At 43.9% G+C, this 22,197-nt stretch overlaps 1 protein-coding gene across 1 annotated transcript in view; it reads left to right on the top strand.

The window, feature by feature from the left end:
• Positions 1-21,958, top strand: part of CDH4 (cadherin 4) — a 412,843-nt gene extending 390,885 nt beyond the window's left edge. Inside the window, exons 9-16 of the mRNA XM_042832267.1 lie at positions 2,696-2,881; positions 7,409-7,662; positions 9,720-9,862; positions 13,366-13,599; positions 14,378-14,611; positions 18,247-18,386; positions 19,491-19,655; positions 21,150-21,958. Of these exons, the coding sequence (XP_042688201.1) occupies positions 2,696-2,881; positions 7,409-7,662; positions 9,720-9,862; positions 13,366-13,599; positions 14,378-14,611; positions 18,247-18,386; positions 19,491-19,655; positions 21,150-21,356 (1,563 nt within the window). The 3' untranslated portion in view covers positions 21,357-21,958. The remainder of the gene's footprint in view (positions 1-2,695; positions 2,882-7,408; positions 7,663-9,719; positions 9,863-13,365; positions 13,600-14,377; positions 14,612-18,246; positions 18,387-19,490; positions 19,656-21,149) is intronic.
• Positions 21,959-22,197: the final 239 nt, after the last annotated feature.

The raw sequence follows: 22,197 nt of genomic DNA, 5'->3' as shown, positions 1-22,197 counted from the left end.
CGAGTAAATGCTACAATGTATAGGTCAAGCAGTGTTTTATCAATCTTATGTTTACTCTAGCAGCTCTCGTGTTGCCCATTGTTTTACCTTGTTTGAGCAGATATGCTTCCCTTATTTGAAAATCAATTGTAATCTTATGAAAGAAAATGTACAGCAGTGGGAATGCTGTAAAGCAGCACAGTGAAAGAAAGCATTGTTCACTATCTGGAATTACTTCCAAGTAGGGAGGGAATGATGTTAAAGGAGTGTGCATAGCTCTGAGCTGCCATCGTTCCTTTCTCACGTGCCATATAATGTCATTTCTTAATTTTATTAAAAGTAAAGACAATTGTGGGCAATGCATGAACAGCACTTATTTACACTACTGATAGTGGGAGAGCATAAGAAGGAGGAAAGATGAGCAATGTTTTTGATTCCCAGTGGCTGCTGATCCAAAGGTTATAAAAGTTGGTCTCATTTTTGAGGTACAGCCCTCTTCACCTGCACAGCTTCAGATGGATCCTTTGATTCTAGTGTAGTTATTGTTCTTATCAGGAAAATATGTGCCTATGTAAACATATGGATAATATCTACCCCTAGAGCTGCACAGGACTAAATCATTTCCCAGATATGCCTAGTAGGTGTCGACAACTGAATCAGCTCCTGGATTGCTCAGTGTCTGCTGAGCTTGTTGAGTTTTACCCTAATAGAAAGCTTCCTGGAAGATTATGATCCTCCTTCAGGCTTTACATTGAGATGTGTTTGTGTACTCAAGATTGTTGATATACCTCCTATTTTAAAAATATGCCTTAGTGTAAACTATTTTGCTGCAAGCCAAAAGCAGATGTTGTCATGGCTTTTAGAAAAGCTGCTGTAACATCTGTTGGCAGTTGTGTGGTATTTGCCCACGTAGCCAAACTCATTGGCAACGCCTGGATTACGATCTGCTAAAGGTGCTAAGCAGCCTGGAAGACTGGACCTCCTCAATGTCTTAAGTACAGTTGACAGCTTTCTCTTAATCCTGTTTGTTTTTGCATGGCATAAACCTGGTGGTAGCAGGCAAAAACTGTGGTCCAAGGTCAGAGATTGGCAATAGATGCACAACATGCTTAAATCCTTTGAAATTGCAACAGATAAGATCCTGTGATGTTAGCAGTGCTGTCATCTACTCGAAGAGAGTGGGAGCTCATCAGCTTGTCATTGCTGGCACGCCATACAACATTAACGTAATGTAATAGGCGATAACTAGCGTGGATTTAGTAAGAGACGATCCTGCTAAAGTAATCTCCTTCAGTTCTTTTGAGCAGGTTTCAGACAAAATCGGTAATAGGAGTGTACGTATGACATAATCTAATGGATTTTTCAAAAAGCTTTTGATAAATTTCCATATGATATTTCCCCTATTTAAGCTGTGTGCCACAGAGATTTCAAATTGAGCAAGAGAATGCGCAAAGAACGAGTGAAACTGTGGGAAATAAAAAGATCTATAGCATGTGCTGGAACTAGAATCCTCTCTCAGCTTCCTACTGTTCTTCCCCACCACTCAGCATGGCTGGAAAGAGATACCATCTGCATTCACTAATGAAAATTTGTTTAGGACAGGTGCGTACCAGAAAAGAGGGCAAAATGCCATTCAAGATACCACTAAAGAGCAAATTTAAATCTACATTAACATAGGGCAGATTGAATATTTTTGCTGGCAGTAGTGTAATAATATACAGTAAATATAAGCACACTGAAGGGCGTCGATGGATGCGTATGGGTTAGTACTGAGAAGGGACTCTTGTGCTAACAAAGGAATGATTTATTATCATTTACATAACCTGGCATTTGTGAACACCAAAGGCCAGATTTTCGGAGTGCTCTGCTCCTGCAGTTTGGGGCCAGGCTCTCACTTGCAGACTCAGAGCCAGCTCCTATCATTTCTCCAGTGTTTAATTTGCCATATGTCAATCAGAGTGTTGATTTGCAAGTGCCGATAATAGGCAGCGTTGAGAGATGAGCACATTTGAAAATTTGGGAATGTGTCTTACTGGCAGCTTCTGAGCTCCAAATACTGGAAGTTTTCAGAGGCCAGGATCCCTGATCAGCCATATGATAAATCAAGGCCTGGAAAGCAGAGAGAATGCAGCTAATGCGTCAGGATATGCCTGAACTGGACATGCTCCATGAAAATCAGTGCTAAATGAGAGCATTAAGCACCAGGAAGGGCAGTGGCAAAATCACAAGAAACACTTTAAATAATGAGACAAAATCAAATCAAGTGCACGAAAGAAAGAAATTCTCTGAAGATGCAATAAAATGCTCTCACTGAAATTTGAGGGAGGCAAAATACCTTATTTTAAAGGGATGTAGTCATCATAAAAATGGCATATTTTAATCTTCCATTTTTACCTGCTGTTGACATTAACTCTCAGATTGCTCCAGTGAATCAGGAACATTTCTGTTTTTCCTCAAACATTTGTTGATATGTGGGCAGTGGGTGGGTGAGAGTGACTTTCCTCTCATTTGGACCAAAAAGTGAATCTGGGCTTCAAAGGGCTTGGGGATATATGAACAGCAAAAGTGAGAAAGGGACAAGTCAACTCACAACGAGCAACCCCATGGTCCTCTGCATGGACTGAGGTCTGTGTCTGTGTTCTGCTTAAAGGGAGAGAGGACATGGCCATGAGAACCAAAAGTCCCATCTGTGACTGCTTCTGTCTTTTATTTGCAGTATTCGGGGGAAGTTCCTGAGAACAGAGTGGAGGTTGTGGTTGCAAATTTGACAGTGATGGACCGGGACCAGCCTCACTCTCCCAACTGGAATGCCATCTACCGCATCATCAGCGGGGACCCCTCTGGCCACTTCACCATCCGGACAGACCCTGTCACCAATGAGGGCATGGTAACTGTGGTCAAGGTAAGTGGGAAGCCGAAGTAAAGCCATATTTCTCACCCTTTAAGCTCACTAAGGCTGAAAGAATTGCCCAAAGACTGCAGTTATTTCATGCCTTCTCTACCTGGGAGTACGAGTGCTTCAATCTGTTGTTTCCCCCCTTGCTGTGTGGGCGTCCTGAATACTTTTACTATGCCAATGATTCTGAGTTTCTCCCACTGTAAGCTCTCATAAACTCTCACATGCCAAGGGCAGCTGCCTGCATCAGAGCCTGACCTGATCCTTTTGAGCTCAGGCAGTGGGGCTAGTACCAGGACTGCCCAGTCCTGCCCTACTTGATGCCTCGGGCAGAGGCTGCACCTTCTTCTTTCTGAGCCTGTGAATAGGGGATGGCATTTCACTGCAGGAGATCAGCCAACTGATCTGCAAGGAATGTAGGAGAGATTTCAGAAGCAATGAATTTCCTGGTAACAGAAGAAAAGAAGAGAGATTTTCCTCTGAGTTGCTTAGCAAAAAAATGGTTGCAGAAATTTTCCTTTTCCTACAATCAAGCAATAAACACACAGTGTGAACCACATCCTAAGTGAAGGCTGCTCCATGTGTTAGATCTTCAGTGGATCTTGTCCAATGACTCTGAGAAATAAGACTGTAAATTTTCACTACCTCTTCTTTCCTGTATACTTTGTCGTCAACATTAGGAGAGCCCAAACCCTCCAGGTCTTTACAAGTGTCAAATTCTGTTTCCCTTCTTGCCTCCAGAGAACGTGCCTCTATCATTGCTTGAGAGCTCGCTCCCCACTCCCTGAGACCAGCAGCCCAGGCAATGAATGCTCCTGCAGTAATTACACACAGTCAGAAACTACTGGGTTCATTCATTCAGCATTTGCTGAATCTCTTCCCAGAAAAGATGCCTATGGATGCTCCCAGTGACTGCCACGAAAATGAAGGCATCATGAATAGGCTGCTGTGATCTGTGGGAGTTTGCACTGCACACACTGTGCACTGCATCTGAAATGGATAATATGTGCTGGCATGAACAAAGACTTCTGAGAAGTCTGGCCTGCTCGAACAGAAAGTTTTAATCAACTACTTAGGATGGAGCACCTGTGTTTAAAGAGCAAGCTGATTAAGGAATAACTCTGTGTTGAAAAAAAGGAGTCCCACTCCCTTGTAGCTAATAAGTTGCAGTCATTCTTAGTACTTACAGTTTGGATATTAAAAAAAAAGTGACACCAGAGGAATGGCGGTGAGTTAATGCTGGTAGGAGCGTGTGAGCTTGCGAGCTCATCCTGTTCTGTGGCCCTGGGCTATGAGTGTGTGTCTGCAGGTGCCACTTTGCTGAAAGTTTAAGGAAGACATCATTTTACCTGCTAGATGATATTTCAGCAGGGTCCTTGTATTTATCGCCCTTTATTGCTCTGTAATGACATTTGACAGCCTTATCTTGTGCAATGCTGCTTCAAGCTTAGCAGTAGCTCTAGATGCAAATGTGTATGGACACGTTTATGCATTTAAGTATACCTATAAGCATATGTCTATATTTTCTGCCTAAACAGAAAACATTCCACAAAGTAAAATGGAACTATTTGACTTGTGTCCATATCGACAGTTGGTCTGAAATTCAAATGCCAGTACTCTGACTGAAAGCAAGGGAGGAGCTCTTATTCTTAATCTAGTGAAGCATCATGACTGTAGTTTAAAGCCATGTCAGAGTGAAGAGCAGGGATTTACAAGATCATTGCTGCTACGCAAGGATTTTTGCATAATGAACCATCCTTTATTCAGAACATGCAAGCAAAAAGCGGGGCAGATTTGTCAAGACCCCATAGATGCTGGTGTTGACTTTCCACTGCTGTGTAACCCACGGTGATCACAATGCAAAGAACCACATGAAAATCCTATCTTGTCAAGCTGAGCTCAAAGCTTGAAATTGCACTGAATGTCTTCTGTATATAACCTTACCTTATCCTCCTGGGTGCCCTGAGTTGCTTACCCTTATCAAGCCTGCGAGGCTTTTTGGTGTATTTTCAGCAAGGAGAACGAGTGAAATTTCTTGTGATTAAATTTTCATGGTGAAGAAGGGAAGGCTCTTAGGATTCCACTTTCTTTGAAATATTTTGTTCTTGGTTAATAAATGAATATGCTTAAAGGTTAGGGGAATGTATGAGCACCAGACTGGGTGGCCAGTTAGCACTTGTTCTTCATAGTGCAAGAGCAGGCTTTTGCTGGTTTAATCCCTGGTATAGGTTGATAACACAGGTAACAAATTAATTCAAGTAATGAACCTTTTATGTACAGACCCTACACAGCTGGATTTTTCATGTGACTCTTTAGGCTTGTTATACATAACTCCCCTCCGCTGCAAGGAAAGGGGTTTGCATCTGGGCTATAGCAATCACAGACAGTGCGGAGAAGGGGATGTTGTAGAGAATCCAAACCAGAAGCCCTTTGGAGTTCAAATGGAGCTCACAATGGCCATTCTGCAGCTGCTCTCAGCAAAGCTGCATCTGCCGCTCCAGTCTGGTCACCAAAAACATAACATTTCCTTTTTCTGTTCATGTCTTTTCCAAACCATTTCCATAACTAGACCCTAATCTTCAAAGGAAGCCTTGATCAAGGAGAGAGAGTAACTTCTCACACAGCTGAGACATTGCAGAGTCTGGAGACAATCTCCAGGAGCAGCAGTGGCTGCCCTGTGGCAGCTGGCTGAGTGAAACATTATTATAAACTCTGCATGAATCAGAGCTGTGAATTTATAATGGGGATGCTTCTGAAGCTGCAGTTATTATTTGCTTCAACAATAACATAAGGCAAATTTGTTCTCTTTAGTTAAAAGTACCTTGAGTAAAGAGGGACACGTGGCAAGCCCTTGGTTTCACTCTGCTGCTTCTGGGCAGGAGGTGCTCGTGAAGGAGGGGAACGTGCAGGAACTGCAGGCAGGTGTTTCAGAGACAAAAAGGTGACTCTGGGACAACCTGTGGGGTGGGTGTTGTGGGGTGAATCCTGTCCCTGTGCTGTGTTTCTGCATCCCTGGTTTTGGAGCTCCCAGGAAAGAAGCACAGCAGGTGAATGAGCAGCTTAACAGATCTTAAGGAAAAAATATAAAAAAGATTTAAAGAACCCACATCCAATAGATCTGTGTGCAGTCAATGTACGTCCAGTGCACCATCAAACAAGGAACTCATTCCTGCATCAGCCCCCAGTGCTGCTCAGAGCTGCCCCCAGCACTGGGAGCTCATGCAGGGACCGGGTGCTCCTGTCCATGACAAGGCTAGCAAACAGGCAGCACGTGAAAAAGTAGAGAATGAAGGAACATGAATTATAGGTGCGTGTAAGGAATTGAGGAAATGTATTAGTCGAATTGTTTTGAGGCCTCAAATAGTGTTTAAGTGAGAACTTTTACCATCCATCTATTTTGAATGCGGCAGAAGTCGGTGAGTCAATGCCAGTGGGTGTACTGGGAATCTTCGTGCTTCCTTCCATTTACTGAATGTTGGCCCTGCCTGTCAGGAAACCATTTAGCAGTAGGAGCATTTGCACTTCAATTGAATAGAGATTCCACTCTTTTACCTTTTGCCCCTGAAATTTGTTTCTCTGTTGTAGTCTCCTCTGATTTGATTTCTTTCCTGACAATGCTGTATTTTAAAGAGATTACAGAAGCCAACTCTGGTTGATGTAAATCTGTATGGCTGTACCAAAGTCACTGGAGCTGTGGCGTTTTACACCAAGCAACTCAGCACTGAGCTGTGAGCAAGAATGGTTACGCTTCTACATTCATACATTGCAGCATTGTTTAACAAACAGAGGTGTGATCTTGCATAACTGAAGACTCCCTGGCAGATGATTAGCAACTTCCCTCATAATAATTAGTGGGATGGATAGGAAACTATTATATTGCTGCTGTTTGGCCAGTTGTGCCAGCAAAGGCTCTTCACTCCTTCTGGCTCCTCAGACACAGCATCTTCACATGTGTGTACGCAGAGATCTATGACCACCCAAGAAAGATCTGTGCAAGCACACAACCAACCTCAGAGCTGACCAGGTGCTGTTCCTTGAGGCTGAACCTTTGCTTATGATGTTACTAAAGAGGAAAAGTGAGAGCACTTCAGGCTCATGGATCCATACAGGCTGCCCTGGTTACTCAGTCAGCAGTTGTGAGTGCAAATAGAACGGTTCTGAGCAGGCTCTGCCTGTTGCATTTACAGCAAACCCTCAGTGGGTTTGTTCATTCAATGCTAAACTAACACTGGCAGTTTCTGGTTTGGAAACTGCTTAGCATTGGAAGCCAATACAGGGCAAATCCTCCCTGGCAGCTGCAATTTTTACTTTGTGTTTTTTTTTTAACTATTTGGCCCTCGAAATTCTGGAAGACCAAATCCTTGCTGGACGGAAGCTGGTCTGGATTTACCCCTTCAGAAGGACTGTGCTCAGAAGGAAATGAGATGAGGCAAAGACTTTCATATCATCTGTCTTCTAGATCTTGCAGCTTTCAGCCAGAAGGTAGGATTTATTCCCTGCTTGGATCTATTCTTGCTTGCTTGTTTGTTTCAGGCAGTCGACTATGAGATGAACAGAGCATTCATGCTGACAGTGATGGTATCCAACCAAGCACCCCTGGCCAGCGGAATCCAGATGTCCTTCCAGTCAACAGCAGGAGTCACCATTTCAGTTACGGATGTCAACGAAGCGCCGTACTTCCCAACGAACCACAAGCTGATCAGGCTGGAGGAAGGTGTGCCCACAGGGACTGTCCTCACGACCTTTTCAGCTGTAGATCCTGATCGCTTCATGCAGCAGGCAGTAAGGTGGGTGAGCAGGCAGTAAGGTTGGAGCTCGGGTCTGCGTGGGGAATTTCAGCAGCAGCTGAAGTCTAATTTATGATTTAACAGATGTGGTAGCAGTGCAAGACCTGGTGGGTTCTTGCAGCCTCTGTTGGGTGCTTGCAGATTTACCAGAGCTGGTAAATCCCACAGAATTTTCTTTTTTGCTACCAGTCTGTAAGGACTGTGGTGTTTTTGGCAAAGCAGAAGCACTCTGTGTGACCACAGCAGAGGCCGCATAAACCTCCATCAGTGCTGACATTTTGTATCAGGAGGAGTGTGCAGTATTTCACCTGGCGCAGCACTGTCTGGTCTAGAGAATGATTGTTTATTCACTGCCTTGTTCTTGCTGTCTTTAGACAGGTATTGCAGCTGCTAAGGAGAGAGGCCCTCCAAACTAACAAGCCAGTTTTTCTTCTGTTCATTTTGAAATATTGGCCTTTGAAGGGCCTTTGTTTCCCTGACATGCGTAGCAAGGCTGGTTCTTCAGAGCAGAGAGCAGCTTGTTTGTGGCTGAATGCTTTCATCCCCAGAAACAACATCTGCCATTTCTTGGGGGAGGACTGGGTCTGCTGAGCCCTTCATGTGGTCACACAGTGCCTGTGCAGGGTTTGAAAGGCTTGCTGTAAATAAGAACATCGAAAGTACTTTTCCCTGGGGCTCCCAGGTCACATATTCTGTGAATCTCAGAGCACTTTGCTTCCCAGCACAGGTACAATCTCTCTTACTGCCTTTTCTTCAGGGTAGCCTGATGCCAATGAAGCAGTGAGGTGTTGTCACGGTCCTGTAGCCATGCAAAGGTATCTTTTCTTCCTTCACCACTGACAATGGTAAATTAGGAAAAAAAGATACTCTAAAAGCTAAGCTTATGAATCCATGGTGAGCAGTTCTCAGAGAGCTGATCCAGCTGCTGTAGCCTTGCACACTGTTCTCAAATAGTCTTTAATAAAGTGAGGTTTTATAAAAGTGAGATAAGGAAGCAGGAGCATCTCCATGCAGGCACAGCTTGGCATGGCCAATGTCACACCTCAGGTTATCCTCATTAGCCACAGACACATTCACAAGGCCAGGCTGGATCCCTGGTCATTTAGCTGTGCAAGGGAAAGAGACACACAGCAATGATATTAAAAAGAAATGAAAACATCCCAAAGGGTCTAGCTCCATAAAATGTAATTCTTTCCTTTGGCAGGGGCTTGTGAAACTGTGGCATTGCTTTTCTGCTCACATGGATTCACACAGCTCAAGTTTTGCTTTGAGCTTCAGCTTCAGGCAGCCCATTTCTGGAAAGGAATATTCACCAGCAGCCAGAAGTTCTCCTGTTTGTGTATTTGAAGACAAAAAAAAAAAAAAAGAAATTGATATCAAGCTGTCAGCAGGTCTGAGCCCCCATGAAATAAGCTCAGCTTTTGTTTGCTCATTTCAGTGCTTTATAGCATGGCCATTTATTAGCTTACAGTTCAACCACAACTCAAGCTCTAAAAAACAGAGGCAGAAATCTGTAGCCATGAAAAGGATAGAAGCAAGAAAACAAGCAGAAAAAGTCTGGAGAACATGGAAAACCTTTGCCCAGAGCAAACCATGTTCATAGCTGGCCGTATAAGACCTGAACAGACTGGGGATGAGTTGACCTAATACTCAGGAATCTGTCTGAGCATGAGCTAATTTAGGGCAACATAACAGGAGAGAGCAGAAATCTGCCCCCAGATCAGGCATACGCATGCAGTGGTCATTGCATACCCCATTTCCTCTTGGCTGCAGAATCCTTGGGCTAAGGTGCTCCCAGTAGCAGAAAGCTGACATGTAAGTGGCATTTGATGGGAAAAGAAAAAAAAAAAAAAACTTAAAAGGGGAAGAAATAGAAAAATTGAATAATTGTAGAGGTCAAAAACCAGCTGCTCAATTAGTATTTTGTTTGTAAACAAAACCACTTATCCAAAGGTCCTTTGAATCATGGGTCAGGAGTCCAGAAAAACCTTATTTCAAGCAATATTAAGGGTATGTCAGTGAAAAGACTGCCATGTATTTATTTCCTTTCTCTGTAGATACTCTAAGCTGTCAGATCCTGCAAACTGGCTGAACATTAATGCCACAAATGGTCAGATCACTACTGCTGCTGTCCTTGATCGAGAGTCAGACTACATTAAGAATAATGTCTACGAGGCCACATTCTTGGCGGCTGACAATGGTGAGCCCAGGCTTCACATTGTTCATGCTTCAATAAGACTCTAATGTGATGCATTAAGAGAAATGATGCCCTGACAGAGTTGTCAGTATAAGTTATCTTTTTCCCAGGTTTTTATGGTCAAAAATGTGAAAGTGGGATGGGAAATTGCTGGAGTAAATTAAATGTGCACAGTATACAGAGAGTGTTATTAAGGGAAAGGGAGGGCAAATGGAAAATCGATTTGGGGAGTTCACTGTAGCGGTGTAGCCTGAACTTAAAAAAATATCAAAGGGATGTGATCTCCAAGGGCTGTTGAACACACCGGTCCTGGTAATTGTCCCAAAGGCACTGATCAGAGCATCCAGGAAGTCTTCCATCAGGAAAGCAGAAATAATTGCAGGGGATGGCAGGAGGGTATTAAAACTCAATTGAATTGCGATGGCCTTCATGAAAGGTGTCTGTCCGTCATCAGAGCTAATCTCTGTCCATTGTGATTTCTGAGATGTCCAGCCACCATCAGAGCATCTGGATCCTGGTGTACTTTATTATCAGAGTTATTGAAGCCAGCTCAGATCTTCTTATAGAGAAATCAAGGCTTGCCCTCCTCTACTCATTAAAGATCACACGGTGCTTTCAGCCAAATTAGCACTGTGAACCTCAGTGCCAGACTCACTCTAGGTCAGTTCCGTTGCTGCTACTGCAGCTTTCCTGGGCAAGCAAAAGTCTTCTTCTCCTCTCCCATCCTCACCTTCCCCCTGTGGGGTGCTGGATGCTCACACCAAACCTGAGCCAAACTTGAGCAACAGAATTCAGTTGAGACTTGGTATATTGCTTAGACACGGTAGGTGCTCTCAGGATGCTTTCTCTGTTAGCTCTTCTTGTCCCTTAGGCTGAACGGTGCCATGTCTGTCATAAGGAGATATGGTGATGCTTGTAGGGCTAAGGAAAACTTGCTTGCTGTGGGTTTTCCAGTTTCACTTCAGTCATTGCATCCTGGATCACAGGGACAAGACAGGCTTGAAAATTTTGAATGCTAAGCAGAAGTACCATGCAGGCAATTTTGCCCCTGCTTTGTGCCATCAGTGGTAGGGCCACCTGCACTGACACATCCCAGCTTCCCCTCTGTGAAGGCAGCCAGGGCAGTGAAATCCAAAACAGCGCAAGGAGTTCTAGCAACATTTATCTGCAAGATTCCCAGGGCAAAATGAATCAAATGAGCTGGCTAAGGCTATACTCAGAAGCAGTGGTACAGCATGAACCCATCAAACTAATCCTCTCCATCTGACCTTGCAAATCCAGGTCACTTAGCACAACATGATCTGAAGTTAACCCTTTCTCTTGGCTTTGGTGCTGATGCTGCAATGCATCAGAATCTCTCCACATCCATCATTCAGAAGCTCAGAAAGTGAGGACCTAGATAAATCTCTCTATTCTGAAAAATTAATCTATCACTGGTATATTGCAGATGTTAAAATGCACATAAAGCAACAACTTATTTAAAATTCTGTCTAGAGTGCTTAGGATCACATCAAAATTTTCATCTAGACTAATAGGCTCTTCATATTTCCCCCAAGTTCCACCTTCTCTGGTATCATGTACTCTGCCTCCGGGATGGGGTTTTTTGGTGGGGATTTCTCTTTCTTTCTTGAAGCAGCAGCATCTCATTTCCTTAATTTCTTTTTGCTATTTTCAGTATATTATAAAGAAGTAGTTTAGCCAAATATCCGTTGGAATACAACAGTTAAATGTTGATGCAGCAGTTGCACGTTCCCCTCTTTTTCTTTTTCTTTTTTTTAATACTCTTACTGCTATTTCAATCTTAACTCCGGGCAATGGATCCATTTCTCCACTGAAGTCAGTTGTGCTGTGCTAGTTTGCATCACCTGGGTGTAAAGTCTGAAGATCCCTTGTAGTGCATCACCTGCTCTGTGCACACCTCTGCTTTCTCCACATAAGACTGCTGAAATTACGTGAAATGTTGCGTGGTTTGCAATATTCAGATACGAACATTTCAATTTTCATTTTTCCTGAGCCTACTGCTAAACTGCACTCAGGTGCACAAAGAACCAAAAATACCAGGAACCTGAGCACAGTAACACCCCAATACCCACACCAAACTGCATTTGTTCATGAAGCAATTGCAGATTATTTCAGCAGCATGGGAGGCAGTGCCCCTCAGGCAGCTGGTTTGCATTCAGCTTATCTCAGAAGTTGTGGACGAGTGTAGACCCTGCATTCATCCCAGAAAATAGGTAATATGAGGACAGCACAACCACTTTGCTTGGTCCCAGAATTCTATTTTCATGTTCAGTGCTGGAATCCTGATGAGCTATCTGTGTCTCCAGAAACTTTCTGTGTCTCCAGAAACTTTCACTGATCAAAGACATGGTTTTAGAGGGGGAGCTACCCAGTGCCTACAGGCTGAAAGGGTGAGACCAATCATCGAAGAACTTACGTAGGAATCATGAAAGAAGAATTTCCAAAGCTCCTCCAGAGTTCAAGGTTCCCTTAAAAAAAAAAGAAGCAGAAATTGGAAAGAATATAGGCAGGAGAGCCCGTGGAAGCAACACCTGAAATGCTAGTGAGGGCAAGGTTTGTGTAGCTTTGTATCCAGAATTTAAACTTAATAAAGAATTGCTGAAGCAAAGCTACCTGAGAAGGGAAGCAGTGGGCAATCCTGAGCAGAGCTGTTGGATGTGTGCATGGGGATAGAACTTAAAAATATCACACTATTTCTGGAGCAGCTGGTCCTTCGTGCTAGGCAGGGCATCACTTTATGTAGCTGGGTCACAGTCAGACAAGCAGCAAGAGGCTGGAGGACCAAGGCTGCAGTGCTGTGGCACCTCTGATGGCTGGGACAAATGGGAGAGGCTGAAGAACTGTACACTGGAACATACTGTTGCTGCCATCAATTAGGAGCAGCCCCTCACATTTGGTAATGATTGGCTCTCACTGTAGGCTTTGAGCAAGGACCCTTCACTCAAGCTTGAATTGACTGTGGGATGGTTTATAGAGTTGGGCTTTCTTTGGAGCAGTGTAATAGTCTACAAATCTACAAACTGGCTAGCTGGTGCTACAGTAAATGCTAGCCAAAGGATTACTCCATTTATTTATTTTTTCTTTCCATGTTTTCCTTCCAAGCCCTCTTCTTCCTCCTTTTAGCTGTCTTTTCAGATGGTTTTTTCTCTTCAAAACAGCAGTTACCAGAATTTGTACTAACAGCCTGGCATCACCTCCTTGTATTTTTAGAATTTGACTAAAGATATTGCTGTAGGCTACAAATCTGCAGAGCTGAACCTCCACATTCTGCAGGAGCGAAAAACAGCACCATTATGAGGCTTGGGGAAGTTTTAATAATGCCTCTTAAAGCAAGGGACCGTGAATGTGCAGTATGTCCCTAGTAAGGTCCAAGGAGGGAGGGAGAAAATCCTGGTTTATTGAAATTGGGAGGCAGAGTGGGGATAGTCCACAGTATCATATCTTCTGCTTCCCAAGTGATGGGCATCGGTTCTTGTTCGGTTCAGGTATACCCCCGGCCAGCGGCACTGGCACGCTGCAGATCTACCTAATCGACATCAACGATAATGCTCCTGAGCTCCTGCCAAAGGAAGCACAGATCTGTGAAAAGCCGAACCTGAATGTCATCAATATCACAGCCGCAGATGCTGACATCGATCCAAATGTTGGGCCCTTTGTCTTCGAGCTGCCAAGTGTGCCATCTGCGGTGAGGAAGAACTGGACCATAACACGACTGAATGGTAAATGGGGCAGGCAATCCTAAGGACATTTGGGCTCTGATTCACTAATGAGGCCACGTGCAGTTTCAAACTTCCAAACTTTCCGACTTTTTTATCTGATTTTTATTTTTTAAAGCACATTATGGCTGACATTATAGACAAGATAGTTAATCAGAAATGATTTGTATCAGACCTGCAGCATAACTCTAAGAGCCTTGGCACTTGGCTTTTTTTAATGCAGTTCATAATTATGAATGGTTATCAGTACTGAACAGAGTATAAATCATCCATAATGGCCAAGGGGAAAAAAGCTATTATCAGTCTTCCTTATGTTCCAGTGTAATTGTCATAAGCCACAATCAGGATCAATGTTCATTTCTCTGACCATAATTGCATAAAGGAAGCCTTTTAATTTACCATAGAACCAGGAGGGCTAGGTAAGTGTGAAGATTACCAGTATGTGAAGGATTTTTACATTGCAGCATGCAACCACAATTGGCCCTAATTGCTCCTCTGATCAGTGGTAGTTTCAGCAGAGGATTGAAAACATCATGGAACCCAAAGGCTGGTTTTGCCTTCAGACCTGATCCCCGACACTGAGAGGCCTGTGCCTGTGTAGTTTGAGGCTCAGCCCCACAGCTCTGGTACCCAGTGGGAGGGAACTTGAGAAGGATTAATGCAACTGAGCAAGTCAGGGATGGGGTTTGGGCTTCCCAAATCCCCCAAGGAGGGTGGGCATGGCTTTGTGAACCATGGCCGTCCGTATCTACCACACATCTGTCTGCCTCGGTCGCTCCAGGTGATTACGCCCAGCTTAGTTTACGGATCATGTACCTGGAAGCTGGTGTGTACGATGTGCCAATCATCGTGACGGACTCGGGAAACCCCCCCCTGTACAACACATCCATCATCAAAGTGAAGGTGTGCCCGTGTGACGAGAATGGTGACTGCACCACCATCGGGGCGGTGGCTGCTGCAGGACTGGGCACGGGAGCCATCATCGCCATCCTGATCTGCATCATTATCTTACTAAGTGAGTACCGCAGGGGGTGACACCACCGAGGGATGTCACAGTTCCCACCAAGCTCCTGTTTGTCTCATTAAATGCTTTATTTCCTAATGAGCCGTACAAGCTCTGTGCAAAGGACTGAGCCGTGAGCTTTGGGCTGTGGGTGGTGACTGGTGTGTGTGCCAAATCTTCTTTACTGCAATGTCAGCAGGGCAAGCATGGGCTGCACACTTCAGACGTTCCTTTTTAAGGCTTCCAGTAGCTTTACAAATACTCATGACATCTGACAACATCCTGTAGGTCATGAGTATGATATGATTCTTCATGTTTCACAGAAAAGTGATTGGAAGACTTGTCTCAAATCCTATAGCAGAGTGCTCCACAGCTCTGGGGTCACCGCCTGTCCCTGTGTGGCTGTAGATGTACTGGTTTCCAGTTCCAGATGCGCTGGTTATGAGAGTCTGTCTGGTCCCTGACAGATCCAGTGCACAGCTGCAATTTGCAATCCAAAGAGAAAAAAGCAATGGTAGTTAATCTCATTGTTTGTAAAATTGCAATGGACTGGAGAACCAAGGTCAGTTTGGAGTGTTTGCAGAGGAAGGACCTCCAGTTTGGGGGAGCACTCAGGCTGGGGGTGATGTAAGATAACACAGAGCCACAGCCATCTCAATTGCCCAGCAATGCCATTAGTCCTGGATTTTCGTGAGCGTTGCCAACAACCATGTGTGCACACGTTTTAAAATAAAAATGATATCATTATAACTTCAAGCAGGAGTTGGCACAGTAGGGATAGATAAAAATGAGTGCCGAAATGAACAATGAGGTAAATATTCATCAAGAAACACAGGATGAAACCATGGGGCTCCCATTAAAGCTAATGGGAATTATGGTGCTAAATCACATTTAATTTTTACCCCCAATGTGTGTAAACAGAGAACAGACAGAGCAACGTATGCTACAAATGTCACCTAATGCAGTTATGATATGGTACATTAAGAGAGTGGGTCATCTCTGGGCAAATATCCACCCTCCTGAGCCAGCAATGGAATATATGGCCATGTAATTGATTTGCCCTGTCAGTTTGGAGAGGGAGCAGCAAAGCCACTGGCTGTGCCGTCCCCGTTCCTCGTCCAGCACATCCAAGCAGGCACAAACATCTCCACGCACAGCTACGATGTGCACATTCTGACTTTCCTTGGACGCGTGGTCCCAGCAGTGAAATTTTGATGCTGTCCATTCACGACGCACATTTGCTGTGATTGCAAGCACCTGCAGGCTTCACCACCCCATGGAAGATTGGCTCCTAATGCTGAATTCACAGAGGATGGGAACACAGGAAGAGTTTGCACCACAGATCCCAGAGGTGATATAACACACAACTTCCTTCTGCTGCTCTCTTTTAAATCCAGTGCTAAAATACGGTTTAAACAGTTGAAAATCCGATTGACTGAAATTAACATCAGCTGAAGAACATTTGATTTAAGAGATTCCTCTTTTCACTTTCAGATACATTATCCCTTTTTAAATTACGGGTTTTATTACAAAAGCTTATTTTTACATTCATTGTAATTCTAATTGACTTTTTTTTTTTTATCTTCAAGAGCTGCAAAGCACTGCATCAGTGATGAGAAATGTAATTTGCAATGAGCGGAGTTTTTCAGCTACATCCTTCTGGTGTTTTGCCTCCTTTGTATATATTTTATATCATGGCCTCTGAACAAAAGCCTGCAAAAAGGCAGATGGATTTTTTTGTGTGCGCAATTTGTCCATTTTAGAGTCAGAGGGCCAAAGTTTGATGGCTTGAACAGAAAGAAGCAGCGAGGGGATGGATCAGAGGATGCTCAGGTGAAGGAAGTTTCTGTCTTTACCTTTGCTCAAAGGGTTTTTCTCCTTCCTAATACCTGACGTATTCGCTGCACAAATAACACAGTTAGGAGAAGAGCAACGCAATAAAAAACTGTGAAGAGTTGAAGACAATAGATTTCAAGAAAAACTACATGCAGAGTGAAAATGGGTCTAACAGCAGTAATAGCACTTCCCATTTCTACAGAGGGAATAAAAGGAAGGAGAGTGCACTACATCCGCTATTGACACTTTGAAGGTCTTGGGTTTTTTTCAAGGTATCTGTAAAGGTGTTAATGGTGCAGTTTTTTCCACAAGTGCATGAAAAAGTAGCATTAAAAAAAAAAAAAAAGGAAGAAAAGAAAAGGAAAAAAAAAAGTGGTAACCATTATAATATTGTCTTTGTGGACTAGGCAGGTATCTTGTTGTGAGAGACTTGAAAAGGAAAGATGAGAAAAGGACTTCAATAGTCTGCTAAACAGCTGAGGTTGTATATTGCAGATAAGAGTGAGTTTTCTTTCCTTTTCATTTTTCTCTCTTGAATAGATGCAGGATAAGCACTATCTGAAAACAATTCTGTTAGCTAGCAGGAAAGGATGGCAGCCAATTGGCACACAATGGCAGTAATTAGCTGTCCATCCTCTTCTGCTCACTTCACTGAATTCCTGTTGGGTATAAATACTTCGGTGCTGGGAGAGAAAGCACACATCCTCCTGACCCATCTTTCTCTGCAGTGGAGCTGCTGGCGAGGCTGCCCCCCCCAGCCCTGTGATCTGCACAGCAAAGAAAGCCATGCAGAACACATTGGTGGGAAACAGCATCTGTTTGTTCTCCTTGTGCAGCTGAAAACACAACAAAAGCTTGGGATCGTCCATCCCACTTGGGTTTGCTTTCTGTTGTCTGCATGGCTAAGGTCAGCCCAAGTGAGATGGAGCTGTGCCACATGTTCCCACCTTCTCCCCTTTGACAGGTGCCAAATCACAAGCTGTCTGATGTGATTTTAGAAGTTTAGATAACTTATCTCACTTACCAAAGAAGAATATGAATGAGCCCAAATTGGATTACATGACCCAGAATTACTCAGCCTCCCCAAAGCAGACTTCCTTTGCAAACTGTAGACAGATCAGCAGAACAAGCAAGGGCTCACAGCCTGTGCTGCTGTCAGAACACCACTCATGCACAGGTGTTGTTCATTTGTCTGAACCTGTTGCTTCTCAGCAGCTCCCTCCTTTGCCTTTATTCTGTGCCCTTTGTAGAAAAATTCAGGATTTAGGCCAAATCTCTTCAGAAAGGTGATGTTTTCACACTTGCCTCTTGCTTTCCCTTTGATTGTGTATTTCACTTCTGATAAACATCAGCTCAATCAACATCTGTGATGGTGCTTAAGGAACTGTTTGGATTGGAGGCCTGTCACAGTATTCACAGCTCCCACTGACCTCTCCCTTACAAATGAGAACATGCAATTGGATTACATTTTATTCCTCTTACTAACAACCAGTGAAGTTTCTCCCCTAAACTCGCTGTGGTCTGTAATCTACATTGTAAGTCACACCATATGCAATGAAATCAACATTTGCTCAGCACATGCTGACACATGCAGAGGATTCTTGCACGGGAGATGATTTGAAACACCACTAGCCTTTACCATCAGTGTGAGCTTTGCCTTTGTAAAATGGGACTACTGCTATAGCGGTGGCATCGAGTTCCTCTCCACGTGGTTGCGTGAAGCAGGACAGGTTCTTGGTACAGGTGAGGGGTGAGGAGGTGCCAGCACTCTGCCACGCAGCACTGCTCACCCAGCCCCTCTGCTCTTACAGCCATGGTGCTGCTGTTTGTGGTGTGGATGAAGCGCCGGGAGAAGGAGCGGCACACCAAGCAGCTCCTCATTGACCCCGAGGATGACGTGAGGGACAACATCCTGAAGTACGACGAGGAGGGCGGTGGAGAAGAAGATCAGGTGAGAGGGGCCAAGAGCAGCCATGCAATCTGTCTCAAGAACAGCAGAATCTCCATCCCTTCTGGTTTTGTACTCCTTGTTGTGGGTTGTGTTCCGCTTGTTTAGGTCTGAGTAGCTTTATCAGCTTCCTTGCCTTTCATGCTGAGGACACTGTTTGATCCCCACCTAATGGAAGTGAAGGGCCTGTGACACTCTCAGATACGTTGCTAAAGCAAATGGTGTGACTGCACCAACCACGTAACAGGGATCCGGGTCAGGGACTTTGCCCAAAACTTGCAAAGTTCTTACTCAACAAAAAAAGCCCTCACAAGTAACGTTTCCTTTTTCTCATCACTGACAAGTTATTTATAAATATTGCTCCTGGAGATTCAATCATCCCCATCTGAGCACAAGAATAGTTTTACCAGCAGAACAAAGTACTGTTATAAACATCCAAACTAGCTGAGTATCTGCTTTCAGGCAATCGCACTGTGGGCTTAAATATTTTAGAAAGGATTTGTTAAAAATAACAGCTGAGGAAGAGCAGCAAAACACCATTACCTCCATGAATACATTTTTAATGAAATATTACCTGGTTCTCATTCCTTGAAAGAAACCTATTCTGTTGGGATTTTCCACAAGCAGAAAGAACATAATTACTTTAAAAGACCTACATGCATAAATGCAGCACATATTTTAATGTTTTTACTTCTGTACAAATGTAATTGGAATAACACATCAACCAACACTCTGTCATTCTATTATATTCTGAATTTTACCCAAAAGTAATGCACACATCTATGCATATGCAAACCAAAGCTGATTTTTTATCCCAAAGATTTCAACACTGTGTTAAATACTCAAAAAGTATTTAAATATTTGATTTAACTTATGTTTTAAGATACACTCTTAGGAAGTCAATTTTATGAGCTATTCCGAGGTTAGGTTCGCCTGTAATTTAGAGGGATAGAGATGCCACATACCCAGGGATGGGATCTGGCGTTGAACTTCAGCTGAGAAAGGATTAAACCCTTTGGCTTCACTGTATGTCCCTGCAATGTCAGGAAAGTAAGTATCTGAAGGAAAAGCCCTTGGTTTCACTTCTTGCCTTTCCATTTGTCACAGGATTACGACTTAAGCCAGCTCCAGCAGCCAGAGACCATGGATCACGTGCTGAACAAGGCACCTGGAGTCCGAAGGGTGGATGAGAGACCGATCGGTGCCGAGCCACAGTATCCTATAAGACCAGTAATCCCCCATCCTGGGGATATTGGTGACTTTATAAATGAGGTATCTTCTTCAGGGTGTCCTGTATCACATATTAAAAGCTTAAGCAGCCCGCACCAGCTGTGCACCGCTTTCCTGCCTGTATTAATGAGCAAGAGATGCTATTCCTCACACGAGGCATCTAATTAGAACCAGGGGAACAATTCCCATGAGCAAAGGAAGCAGGAGTTGGCCTAAGAAAAGTACCATTGCTATAGAAAGCCAAAGTAAAAACAAAAAGCCCAGGATTTCTGGTTTGTGGATATAAAAAATGCCATGCTTCTCAGCACTCAGGAAGGCATTGCAACAGGGAAGTGCTGGAGTCACCATCCCTGGTGGTGGTCAAGAAATTTGGAGATGAATTAATGATTCTATGACCTGATCCTGCCCTGTTTTGCATTGCTCTGAGTGATGTAGTTGCTGTCAGTACAAACACTGGCTGGATGTTCCCTCACAGTGTGGCCAGGAAGACAAATGCTTTGCCTAACATCAGAACACCATTCGTGGCTCCTGGACTTGTGATTATTTCACCAGTTTGCATCTTCTAGTGAGCTTAGTATGGTTTAGACCTCAAAGAGTTTGCAGAGCACGGACATTCATCTCCGACCAGATCTTCCTTTATTTTATGTTAGATTATGGCTCCTTTACCTACTTGTACAAACATCAATTCATTGAGCATTTCTCATCTCATTTTTTAGTTTTAAAATGAGCGATTGACTGGTTACGAGCCAATCAATGCATTATTTCCTCTGAGACAAAAAAACACCCATCCATTCCATGAGTCAAAAAAATAAATGTTACAGTGATTTAGTTCTGTTATTATATCAATTTTCTGCTGTATTTTTTTTCTCACTCTCATCTTTAAAATTCCTTCTTCCTTTGCTCCTGCCTGTCCTTCACACTCACATTCACACACATTTGTGCACAGGAAGGCTCTCTCTTGCATATGTGGAAACTGGGTTGGAGAAGAGGAGGCTCAGAGGAGACCCCATTACTCCCTACAGCTCCTGTGAGGAGGTTGGGGCGAGGTGGGGATCAGCCTTTGCTCCCGGGTAATAGCGATAGGATGAGAGGTGACAGCCTTAAGTTGTGCCATGGGACAGCCAGGTTGGATGTTAGGAAACATTTATTCTCTGAAAGAGCAGTCAGGCATTGGCACAGCTGCCCAGGGAGTGGTGGGATCACCATCCATGGAGGTGTTCAAGAAAAGGGGGATGTGGCACTGAGAGACGTGGTTTAGAATGGTCACAGGCACGGGTTGGTGGCTGGAATAGATGACCTGATTTCCTACCTTAATAATTCTGTGACTTTATGCCCTGTTTTTTTGTGCAGTAGGATGCGCTCTGTCTCCCTGCTCTGAGCCTAGAGAACTCTATTCCACTCCGCGTTTCTTGGTGCTGGGCAGCAGGAAAGCAATCCTTTGTGTTACGACCACAATCCCTTAGCTTTGCACCCACACCTCCCTGCACCCTTCCCCATTGCCATGGCAGACACTGACACATCCCTGTACCCCTCCAGGGCCTGCGTGCGGCGGACAACGACCCCACAGCCCCCCCGTACGACTCACTGCTGGTCTTCGACTACGAGGGCAGCGGCTCCACCGCCGGCTCCGTCAGTTCCCTCAACTCCTCCAGTTCCGGGGACCAGGACTACGACTACCTGAACGACTGGGGGCCGCGCTTCAAGAAGCTGGCGGACATGTATGGAGGAGGCGAGGAGGATTGAACTGACCTCACTTATTTAAAGAAAAAAAAAATACAGATAGAAGAAAGAGAAGAAAAGAAAAAAAAAAAACAATTAAAAACAAACCCACAGACAACATTAACGAGAAGAGCCGATGCAGAAGCAAGAACTGTACAGATGTGGCAGCTTTTTTAATTAATATCCCCCGCTGACTGTATTGTTATTTTTAGTGGTGATTTAGGAGGTTTCTTTTTTTTTTTTTTTTTCCTTTCATTTTCAATTTCTTTTTTTTGTTAGGATATTGAGCTGTCTCGCATGAACACTTGTCTCTGCTGCAGGTTTTTTTGGTTCTGGTTTTTGTTTTTAATGTCAGCTGGGATATTGCTCGTTTATCTGCTTTATGACTAAAGAGAGTGAAAGGCACTCTGTCTTAACTTGAATTTCTTAGAACAGAAGCACTGTTTTTAAAATATATATATATATATATTTGAAAGTGCCTTTTGGTGCATGTATCAGATTCCCTTCAATCTCAGGAGTGATGAAAACTAACACACAACCATCCTGGGCAGCACTCCCTGTGACCCTAAGCCAGTTCTATCTGGGAAGGAGTTAACAAAAAGGAACTGTGGAGATTGTTTCTTTTCTTTTTTTGCCTTTTTTTTTTTCTTTTTTTTTTGTTTTTTTTTCCTTTTTTTTTTTTTTTAAGGGGGTGACTCACGGTGGGGTGGAGAGGCTGGGGGGGGTGGGAGGGGGGTTATGTTTTGAGTGGAAATCTTAACAGCCATCTTTAAGCCTCAGCAGGTGGTGAACCAGTCATCATGTTGTATATAACTCAGTGTTATCAGATGCAAAATACCGACTAGGGGCTCTGCTGTAACCTGGT

The sequence above is a fragment of the Centrocercus urophasianus genome, unplaced genomic scaffold (assembly GCF_019232065.1).
Source record: "Centrocercus urophasianus isolate 14NV4802_14NV808 unplaced genomic scaffold, USGS_Curo_1.0 seq_38, whole genome shotgun sequence".
Taxonomy (NCBI): Eukaryota; Metazoa; Chordata; class Aves; order Galliformes; family Phasianidae; genus Centrocercus; species Centrocercus urophasianus.
Note: the sequence above shows the minus strand (reverse complement) of the source record. Positions and strands in the feature narration are given on the sequence as shown.